Source organism: Erpetoichthys calabaricus, chromosome 1 (assembly GCF_900747795.2).
Source record: "Erpetoichthys calabaricus chromosome 1, fErpCal1.3, whole genome shotgun sequence".
NCBI classification, from domain to species: domain Eukaryota; kingdom Metazoa; phylum Chordata; class Cladistia; order Polypteriformes; family Polypteridae; genus Erpetoichthys; species Erpetoichthys calabaricus.
In genome coordinates, this window is record NC_041394.2 from 116,544,797 (window position 1) to 116,556,789 (window position 11,993).

General features: G+C 36.9%; 1 protein-coding gene across 1 annotated transcript in view; it reads left to right on the forward strand.

The window, feature by feature from the left end:
* The window catches only part of LOC114654852 (cystine/glutamate transporter-like), a 90,367-nt gene extending 80,486 nt beyond the window's left edge, over window positions 1-9,881 (forward strand). The window contains 4 exon segments of the mRNA XM_051923992.1: window positions 1,744-1,840; window positions 2,192-2,341; window positions 4,446-4,623; window positions 9,795-9,881. Of these exon segments, the coding sequence (XP_051779952.1) occupies window positions 1,744-1,840; window positions 2,192-2,341; window positions 4,446-4,623; window positions 9,795-9,859 (490 nt within the window). The 3' untranslated portion in view covers window positions 9,860-9,881.
* The last annotated feature ends 2,112 nt before the right edge of the window (window positions 9,882-11,993 follow it).

An 11,993-nucleotide genomic window follows, 5' to 3' on the forward strand; every position in this document is an offset into this window, starting at 1 on the left:
AAATAAAAAAAAAGAAACAAGCAATTACAGTGATTACCAGTGATTACCTATAACCTAGTGGTCCATAATTTTTATCTAGATGGTTCAAACTCAAACAGATATAGAAAATAGTCATATTGACTTTAAAGCTTTTGTTTCATTTAATGAATCCAGCATCATAAGTTTGAATTCCATGCCCAGTCAATGTGAATATGGAATGTGAATATTCTGTCCCAGGTCTGTTTGCATCCACAAGATATGCATGTTAAGTTAATTACAGATTAAAAACTGGGTTCCTGTTAGGGTCTTTATAAGTGAGCCCTATGATGGAAAGGTGCTCTATCCAAGATTGGATTCCCAACTTGTAACTGATGTAGTCAAGACTTCCACCTTCCCATGACTGTAAAATGAAATTAAATGGTTTCAGAACTGTTTAAGTTTTTTAAAAAAAAGCTGGGCATATACTGGGGCAACTTAGCAATTAGCCATTAGGAAACCAACCAAGCTTGATTAACTCGGTTGTGAATTTGAGTCATCAATATGGCAAATACACATATGGGGTCTGTAAAAGACCCATAAAGCCAGCCAAGACCTCCCTTGACCTGAACAGAAGAGACTCACCTAAAATTAGCCAGCCTCTAAATACTACCTGCTCAACCAGAACAGGCCCCAGATATTGGGAGCTATCTAAAAAAAATTCTTAAAATATATACGTGAAAATCTCACAATTTATCAAACTTTCTCACAATGGACAGAAAAAAATGTCAAAATCTGACTTATATTGAGGCAAGGTTTCACAATAATCTTCATAAATAAAGATGTGTTAACAAAAATAGAATATTAAGCAAAAATACTAGGGCAGAAAAGGGCAGAAGAATTTGCCTAAAAAGTAAACTCACAACAATCAAGTCCAAATACATCATCCAGTAACAGCAATCCAAAAACAGAAGCAAAATCCAAACACCAGAAGGAAAAAAATAACAAATGCATTACTCAAACAAACTCCAAAACATGTTCTGCTGATGCTTCTCTCTTTCCTGATTTAATATAAAGCCAGGAGGAGAACCAGCAGAAGTGATGTCAGGATCACCCTGCCTCTTGTGTCTCCACCCACAAAGTACGAAGAATGAGCATACATTTATATTTATAGAATAAAATTACTATATCATAGACAAATCTAAGAGAAATTATATAAAGATATCAAAAATAATAATTTTAAAATAAAAAAACAACAATCAAGCATTAAATACACAAGAATGCTGGCTGATATATAACAGACTCAATGGCTTAACTGACTTCGTATGTTTTTAATCATATGAACAGTCTGCCTAGCAGTGCTAATATGACTACACAATGCTAAAGTAGTGAGTGATGATGCCAGTTTCTCATCTCTTCTTCTGTGAAGTACTTCATACAATTCCAGAGTTTGAAGGCTTTCAGAGTCCATGACTTCAGACTGGTTTATTCTCTATAATAGGCCAAATCAAACATTGTCTAAAAAGATATATAAAAATTGTATTCTTCAAGATGATGGGGCACCAGAAAAACTTTGGAATTTTGTTTTTTCAACATGTAGCAGAAATATCCCATGAATATTAAGACCATCTTATTTTATTTTAATTAAGTTATCCCTACTGTTTCTGATGTTTTGGCCACCATACAATTATAGTTTGGTTTAAAATTTTGTTCAGAATTCATGATGCATTTTTCTTGTAAACTTTATTCATACATTTATTTCTACTTTTCACTCATGTGCTTATGCAGGATGCTGTTTTCTGGCGCCAGAGAAGGACACTGGCCTCTTCTCTTTGCTATGATTCACATTCGAAGGCAAACTCCTCTACCTGTGGTGCTTCTAATGGTAACCAATAACGTTCTTATAATGTTGGGAGCCGTTTCCACTGACCAAAGGCTTCATTTGCTCACTAATTACAGAACATGTAATATACAGTATAATCAGCCTGCTTTTTCCCTACAACAGATACCCCTTTTTCATTATTGCAATATCTCACTGAAAGTAGCCTTGCTTCACTGACTTAATATCTTTCTTTGTGGCTACAAAACTAATTTTAATTCTAATTCAAAAATAATTTTTTTCCTGATGACCTCATCAAAAATTGCTATTACATTCTATTTTCTTATTCATGCACTGCTTTATGTCATAAGCTATGTGCTGTATCTAGGATTAATGGTCTTACTCATGTCCTCACAGTACCCCACGGTGGTGTTCATGATCTTGGCCGGTGAACTCTTTGGACTGCTAAATTTTTACAGCTTTTCTCGATGGCTTTTTATGGGCCTGAATACTATAGGCCTCATGGTCCATCGATATCGGAATCCAGATCTCCCACGGCCTTTTAAGGTACTTTTTATTATTTTGTTAACTTATTATTTTATTGTACATTATTTTATCATTGTTTGTATTATTTACTGTATACAGTTTTGTTTCTTCTGCCTAGAACTTTTCAAGCAGAACAGGAATATATTTAATTTTGAATACTCTTTTTCCCTAAAGTAAGGTTAAGGCCAAGTACATTTCTTTGATTATAGTCAGAAATGTTATTTTCACCATTTGCACTGTGGTTGATTGTAATCTATCAATATGCAGACATAGTGCAATAATCTGGCAAATACTCTAACTGATCTCTTGTGGTGATAAAATTATTATTTAAATAGATGGTTAGTGTTTTATTGTTTATGTTTATAGCATGAAACTTTTTATTCTTAAGCAAACCAATTTAAATAAGTAAAACAATTTTAACTCATTTTTATTATATTACATTTTCTATTATTATATAGTTGAATTAATATTACAAACATTCAAGACGAAGTTACCTTTGGAATCGTCTCATCATTTATAGGGCCAAAATGCATTTCCCAAAAAACATTTTTTAACAAGAAAAAAAATTTAACAAGAAAAAAACTAGATGAAAACTTACAAAATGAAACATGTGGAAGAGTCCAATGCAAAAAGTGATATCTTAGCAAGTATTATTTTCTTATTTTGAGGGAATTTCTCTCATATTATCCCATGTGAGATTAAATATATTCTATTTTGTTTCCTGAAATTATTTTGCTTAATTCAAAATAACTGGTCTTGACTTATCTGACTTAGATGTTAAGTCCATTTTCAATAACATTTTGACTTAAAAAAGCACCACTATGAGAGACAAGCCTGTTATCAGCTCTAATGAGGAGCAGGCCAGGACACATTTACTTGTTTCCAAAACCAAATCCACCAAGGCTGCTGAATATGTGTTAAAATTCACTCATTTCAATATTTTATTATTTGTGATATGAAGATGTTTTTTTCTTTTTAATCAGATTCAGTCTTATCAAGTAAAGTTATTGAGGATTGCTGTTGAAGATAACTGTCCTGTGTCTTTCTGTCTCAACGGCATTTGGTGACGCTGTTAAATGCCTACAAGGCCATGCTGTATATATTATGAATATAAATATCTATTTATGATTTTTTTTAATTTGCTTTATCAAAATAGTTTGGCTGTGAGCTTCAGCTTGTCCCCTCAACGCTGCAACAAGGCAGGAATTAACCCTTTGCATAATGCCAGTCTGTCAACTAATTATTAAGTAATTGACATGACATGACATAACTTCCTTCTGTTTAAAATGTCAAAACATTACAGAAAAAGTGACGGTATCCTCTTCCTAGAATTGGACTGGATAAAGATCCAAAATACAGCTTAATTTGAATGCTTTTCTGAAACTTGCACTTTACTACTTGACGTGATGGAAGAGAAAGAAAATAGATTTCAAGTGTATCCAAATTAATAATACAATATTTAAACGGCATTTGGCAAAGTAATGAAATACTATTTCAACTTCTTACTTGGTACATCATGGCACAAATTATATAAGATAACACTCTTAAACAAACACTCTTAAATCAATTTAGGGTCTTGGAGGGCCGGAGTTTGACAAGACATCACCAGGCAGAAGGCAGGAACCATCAGTAGACAAGGTCCTCCAAGGGCAGACTCATGCAAACTCACGCAGAGTTTGAAAAAGAAATAAACAAGAAACAGTTAAACTTTTTAAGAACAATTTTGTTATTCACATTTATTTTCTATCCAATCATTTTCTATTAATTTAAATGCCATGATAGCCAATACCTATTTTAACACAAAATAGTTCAGTATAGGAAGGAACCCTGAATGAAGCATCAGTCCTTTACAGGTGCCAACTCACACACACTGACTTATATTGTACCAGTTGACTTACCATATGTGTCTTTTGGAGCTCCCAGAGTAAATCCCAAACTAGCACTCACTGCCGCAGTCACATTTATTTTCATAGGTAAATTATTAAGATTAAAAGTGGTTCATTTGTATTATACAAACTAGCTAGTAAAGCATAAGATTGATTCATTGATAGTTCAGCTGAAATGTAAATGAACTGTAGTATTTGTTCAGGACACTACTAATCTCTCTCTCTCTGTTCTTGCACAGGTGCATCTATTCGTCCCTGCTGTTTTCACAGGTGTATGTTTTTTCGTTGTGGGGATGTCCCTCTATTCTGATCCATTCAACACAGGCGCCAGTTTTGCTCTTGTGCTGACCGGTGTCCCGATTTATTTTCTTGTGGTGCAGAAGCAGAGACTACCTATATGCTTCATCCGAGTTTATCGTAAGTAGTCAACAGGGTTTATTCTGAGATAGAAAACTCTGGTGTAGACTAGGATTAAAAGAGTAGGTGTGCATGCACGTTTTTGGCCTCTATGGGGGGGGGGTGTCCCGGTGGGGATCTTTGTTTTCTCCCTGCTATATGTCGCAGGATTGCTGCACTGTGGGAGTGATCTATGAGCACTGAGGTTTGCTGGTCCATGCCAGTTTACCTGAGACCTGTACTGCCTGAAGCTCCTGTTGTTCTGCATGCCAGCTCCCAGCCAAGAGCCGAAATAAGTGGGGATTACCATGAAAGGAACTTCGGGTCTTTTACTTTAAATTATTTTTTCTGTAGTCATGGGCTGGATTTTATGTTTTTACCAGAGACTTGACAGAGGGACCTGGAGCCTACACACCTGATAGAGCTGTGTCATGAGGATTGTTCATTCATTAGTACACCATGGCTCTCTTGTCATGGTGGTGGTATCGCTCCGGTTTTCAAGAAGTCGTTTCTATGTCATTCTGTAAGCACTACTTCACGTATGTCTTTTGAACTACAGGTTCTTAAAGTTGGATGTGCAAATCCATTGTACTGTATACTAATTTATCGACCACACGGAGTTGCTGACCTTTTTCTTGTGGAATTCCAAGGTTTTTCATCCTCCATTATTATGCTGACAAGTTATAATTATTGGTGATTTTAATATTCGTGTTGATGATACTTCAAGTAGCATGTCTTTGGAATTCATGAACTTCACTGAGTCTTTTATTCAACATGTCTCAGACCCTACCCATAGTATAGGACTTTTTTCACATGGTGTAATTCTCAATATCATTACTGTATGTGATGTAAACTTCAGTGACCATAAGTGTATATTTTTTGATTCATTTTTTAGTCTGAGGGCAGAGTGGTGGCTCTGAGGCTAGGGATATGTGCTGACAATCGGAAGGTTCAAAATCCTGTGAAGTAACTCTACTCTGCTAGGCCCTTGAGCAAGCCCTTTAACCTGCAATTTCTTTGTCCTCCAGCAGACCCCTGTGACCCTGTGTTTGGATTCAACAGGTTGGAAAATGGATGGATGGATAGGTATAATGTTAATCTGCATCCAGGCCTACAAGCAGATCCTCCATCTTGCAGGGAAAACTTGGGGGTTGGTGGCAGGATTGACACTCCAGCCACAGTAAAAAAAAAAAAAACCTCACACTGTTCTAGTGTGGTGCTGAGGTGTCACCCGCTGCACTCGGGTCCCAATCCAGATGGTGTGATGGCAATGATGATAATGTGGAGTCAACAGTACAATCTTTTAATGAGCACTGAACTGATATTTTGGACAGGATTGTACCTGTTAAAATTAGATACCATTCTGTTATTCATTCATCCCCTTAGACGCAATCTCAGATGCTCTGAGCTTCCACTTAGCATCTATGTATACCTGCACACTATACTATCTTGACATTTGACTTTGTATTGCCCTTATATACTACATCAAATTCTGTGACTTTTTTATTTTATCTTTTTATATTTATGTTTTGTATTCTGTGTTGTCCTTGTATGTTGCACCAATACTATGAAGGGAAATTCCACATTAGTGTACCTGGCCAATAAAGTGAATTCTGATTCTGACGATCATTTAGTCATTTTTATATATATTCAAAATCTTAGTTCTTTTTGTTAAATTACATTTATTTTCATTATACTCATGGGCATTACAGTCCAACATGTGCATAAAACATTGAATCATATAGGACATGTTACAAACATGTAAGGCAGCAAACACAGATCAATAAGCATAACATGTAAACAAGCAATAAATGATAATGTAATAATGTCAAATTAAAATTTTCACAAGACGCACCAAAGCGCATGCACACTGCGGTGCGGCGTCCCAGAGTCAAACGCAGCGGCTTCCCAGAGTCAGTAGGTGGCGCCCAAACAACACAACCTGCAAACTACACTTGCTCTACTCCACTGTGCCAGGAGGCTCCCACAACGTGCTTCACACACACCAGAAACAAAGACATCACGGTTCCACAATGAAAGAGCTCAACTAATGCAAATACAAAACGAGACCGTATGGATAAACACAATGAACGAGCGCGCCCACAACGCACTTTTGACACAGCACAGGCAAAGGAGGCACGTATCCAAATGGAGAGAGCTCAACGATTAGTAATACAAACACGAGCCCGTATGGCTACGACCTGTAAACGAGCCCGTATGGATAAAAACAATGAACGAAGGCGCCCACACAAAGAAACCGCTTTAGTTCAAATAGGGTTATTGAATTAAATGGAAACTTTACCATACCTACGACCTGTGAACTAAACCTGAGGTAAAGCGTGCACGCCAGGTTGTACAGCCGCCCAGACGCGACCGCCCACACCACCGCATATACAACGACACAGTCATAAAAAAACAAAAACGAGACTGCATGAAGAAAAACAATAACAGAAGCGCGTTGAAATGAACTGTCCCAGGACGCACCCACCCTCCATGATATTTCATCACGCAGCAGCTTCCCACGGAGGCGCATACGTACTGCGCCGTGGCGCACGCCCCAGAGTCTAACGCAGCTGCTTACCAGAGACAGTAGGTGGCGCCCAAACAACACAACCTGTACACTACACTTGCTCTGATCCACTGTGCCAGTAATATAGATCACATAACGGATCAAAGGCAACGGACTCACGTCTCCACAAAATGAAACCGCTTTAGTACAGATATGCTTGTTTAATTAAATGACATTTCCCCAGACGCACCCACCCTCCATGATATGTTATCCATCCAAATATCGGACGGAACAGAAACTGATTGCCATTCTTGGATTTATGATTCTCTAGAGAATCGTGGGCTTACTTGTTATAATATAATTCATACTATATATACTCTATATATATAAATATTATATATATATATATATATCTCAGACTAAACTGATAATGAGTGATAGGAAAATAAAGTTTGAGATTCAAGTTAGTAGTGTAAACAATGCAAGCACTTTGCATTATGGGAGTTTGAGTCACATCAGCACAAGTCAAACAGATGAGTGCACAGTATGTGTATAAGCAGCATAACTGACTGCAAAAGAAAATGTGTGCCAATTTGTTGTTATGAGACTCGATTCTTTGATGCTGATTTATAGACAGCAATGAGTCACAAAGTCCATTGTTGGGGTGTGAGAGGCCTACAGTAGCAAGAAGCTTGTTGAACGGTAAATTTTTAGTGTTTGTTAAAATTACCTTATTGTATGTTCCATACTAACATGCAGATAAATGACGCAAGACTATTGAAGACATATTTTTAAAAGCATGTTAAACCCTAAAATATGATATTGGTGCTCAGTATGGAATGTTTTACATGCTTTTAAAATGCATAAACTGGGTTGCTTTAGTAAAATATTTTCATCAAGAGCAACTTCTTTAGGCAATATTTTAAATTAAGGATCTCTTACTATGGTGTACTAACAGTTTAATAACACAGTAATTTCCCCCTTAAGGTCCTCAGTGTAACTGGCCTTTATTCCATTGTACTTATCACATAACTATAGCACCAGTATATGTACACATTACTTAGTTTGTACATATCTTGTGGTGCACAAAATAATTAAGCAGTTAATTGCTATGAATTGTCTTATCATGTAAATTATTTTGGGGCCACCACTCAATAAAACACAAACTTCTCTTTCTAGTGCACCTGTTCTTTTTAATGTGGACCCACAGATGAATGTAACTCCTCCATCATTTCTCTCATTTGCTTTATCAACCTTTAAGGATATACAGTTCACAGTTACAATGCACTTGCGCCAAGGACTACGGTCCACTAGCTTCTGTCAGCAGCTCCTTTGGATTTCACCCTGGTTTGACTGCCACCATTTTCTTCTTATTGGAAGTGTTCTCTCTCCCTCAGAGCCAGATGAGAAATAATTTGGTTCCCAGACCCCAGCAATAAAATAGAGCAAACATGCAAGCAGCTGAGGAGGCTTTAATAAATTTGAATCTTTAAGCATTATTCAAATTGCTAATTTCATTTAAAAAAACAAAATAAAGTATTTCAATGCACACCATACAACATGGTTGTGATAATTGTTCAGTTTTTCCAAGTGACTCATTTTTTATGTTGTTTACGTGTCAGCCATAAGTCAGAGCATTCTTGTGTTGATTTCTCTCATCGTACTATATTCTCTCTAATCAGCCTTTTACTGACCTTATTAAGCTAATGTAGTGGTGATGTACTCCTCCTGTCTCTAAGACGTTTGCCATTTATAAATAAAAATGTGTCCTGTCTCTGAAAAGTCCTCCCAGAAATCACATGCTACGAACAATAGGCTAAAACGCAGCATGTTTAGGTAACTTAGAAACAGGGCTTAAAAGGACTGGTCTTGTGCTACCATAAATTGCACTTTTTGCCAGATATATTTCCTTTGCTCTCACAACCAAAAAATCCCACAGTTGCATTTCTAAAATTGTAGACATACAATGCTAAAGAACTTTTTACACTCTCTAGCTAAGTAATTATCAGAATATTCAGGTAATTCTTAATCATTTACAAAAGTATTAACAGATAAGGCACATTTTGTAGTAGCCAAGTGACATAATAAGCTGTTTTAAAAGAAAAGGAAAACAGTGTCTTTAAAAAATACACTTTATAGACATTACAAGAGATGTTTTGCTCCATCCAGAAAAGTTCTGCTACTTCCTCTTACAGTAATTATAACTAGAGACGTTGAAAAAGTTTCCACATTTTCGTATTTTCATTGAAAACGGTTAAGGAGGGAGGAGTAGTAATTGGGCATTAAAAAGTTGGTACGACACTCAGAAAATTGCATTGCAAAGAAAAGTGACTATGTAGAAAATTCTTAGTAAAGGAGTTAAAAAAACTGCTGAAACTTTTTGAACGTCCCTCGTACTATAAATGATGTAATAAGAAACACATAATGTAAAGTATTGTCCATAACTTTTCTATTTAAACAAAAAGTGTATTCAGAATTGTTCATATTACAACTATTAGTCTTGTATGTAAATATTTACAGGAAAAAGTCTTTGTTTTTACAGTTTTCACTGTAAGCAGTTCCTAATCAGACATGACAATCAACTCATTTCAGAATGGAAGACAGAGAAGCAGTACTCTGTGGAGGAATTACTTTTCACTTCAGTTGATGATAAGATTGACATGTTGGTTTTATTATTTTACAGACACCCTTACTAAGAAGCTTCAGATTCTCTTGGAAGTGGTGCCACAGGAGGTGCAGACCTACTAAATCTTGGGCTGATCAAAGCTTTACCTTCAGAAACTCATTTGGCCTTTACGTAATACTTCATGTATGCCAAACATACGACAAGATTTTATTTTAGCTGGAAAATAATGTGTTATGGGTGAAAGACCATTACTGTAAAGAAATAAAACAAACATTTATCTGATTAAGCTGTTTATCCCATTGACGTGAGACTCTGTTGTTTAAGGAGAGATGCATGGTGTTCTGTTTTTTATTTAATAGAAAACATTCATTGAAAACTTATTTCAAGTGACATCTGCTAAATTTCATGAGCATGAATAAATACATTTTCACCCTATAACAAGCCAGTTGTTCAAAAAGTATTATTTACTACCTACAGTATAGTATCAAACAATATTTTCTATTTACATTTCATTGGATTGGTCCCAACCCTTACAATATGCAAATGTATCACCACAGTCTTCTATAAAATACTAGGAGACAAATCAACAAAGTGCCTGCCCATCCTTCATTTTCATCATCTTGAAGGACTTGTCGTCTGCCTTGCACCACTTTATTAAATCTATGTGTCAGGTCTGGCTGGGGTCACCATCCTGAGACACCACACTTCTTAAGCATTCCCTCTGCACTCTTTTCCCTCTACTTTTCAATGATCTCATTTATTGAAATATTTAAAGAAGCATATAAGAAAATGAATGGTGGAAAATCAGACACATGTACGGTACATAAAGAATACAGTAATCCCTCGCTATATAGCACTTCGCCTTTCGCGGCTTCACTCCATCGCGGATTTTATATGTAAGCATATTTAAATATATATCACGGATTTTTTGCTGGTTCGCGGATTTCTGCGGACAATGGGTCTTTTAATTTCTGGTACATGCTTCCTCAGTTGGTTTGCCCAGTTGATTTCATACAAGGGACGCTATTGGCAGATGGCTGAGAAGCTACCCAACGTACTTTTCTCTCTCTCTTGCGCTGACTTTCTCTGATCCTGACGTAGGGGGATTGAGCAGGGGGGCTGGACGATACGGACGCTCGTCTAAAAATGCTGAAAGATTATCTTCACGTTGCTATCTTTTGTGCAGCTGCTTCCTGAAACGACATGCTGCACGGTGCTTCGCATACTTAAAAGCTCGAAGGGCACGTATTGATTTTTGATTGAAAAACAAACTCTGTCTCTCTCTATCTCTCTCTCTCTTTCTCTGCTCCTGACGGAGGGGGTGTGAGCTGCCGCCTTCAACAGCTTTGTGCCGCGGTGCTTCGCATACTTAAAAGCAAAACAGCCCTATTGATTTGTTTGCTTTCCTCTCTATGTGACAGTCACTGCTCCTGACACGCACCCCTTTGAAGAGGAAGATATGTTTGCATTCTTTTAATTGTGAGACGGAACTGTCATCTCTGTCTTGTCATGGAGCACAGTTTAAACTTTTGAAAAAGAGACAAATGTTTGTTTGCAGTGTTTGAATAACGTTCCTGTCTCTCTACAACCTCCTGTGTTTCTGTGCAAATCTGTGACCCAAGCATGACAATATAAAAATAACCATATAAACATATGGTTTCTACTTCGTGGATTTTCTTATTTCGCGGGTGGCTCTGGAACGCAACCCCCGCGATGGAGGAGGGATTACTGTATTACTAAGCACTAAACTTCATGTCGGTTTACTCGGGACTAAAAGGAACAAGGCAGACATTACATTTATTGTGCTACATTTTCATGCTTCATATTTGCCTTCTTAATACATTAATCTGTTAAATTCTTAGCCATGCCGTGCAGGATCTTTGACAAAAAATAGACTTATACAATGCATCCAAATCAATCAAGCCAGTGTTTCTTATGGGTGCCCACAGGGATGCTTTGCCTATGAGCTGAGGCAGAAGGCTGCCACTAATTACCCGTCACTTCAGATCAAGAGGCCATTCCATCAGAGGTGCTCTATTCAAGTTGAATAGAGTAATAGATCAAATGATTTGAGGACAACAGTTAATAAGAATAATAATGGGCACCAAGGTAGTGTTACTTTCTTGCAGTGAAAGAGCCTGGGATTCGTGTTTATGTGAAATTTGCATCTTCTTTCTAGATGCTCTGGTTTCGTTCCACAGTCCAAACAACATGCAGGTTTAGTGGAATGGCTTTGCTGAAGTGGCCCATGTGTGC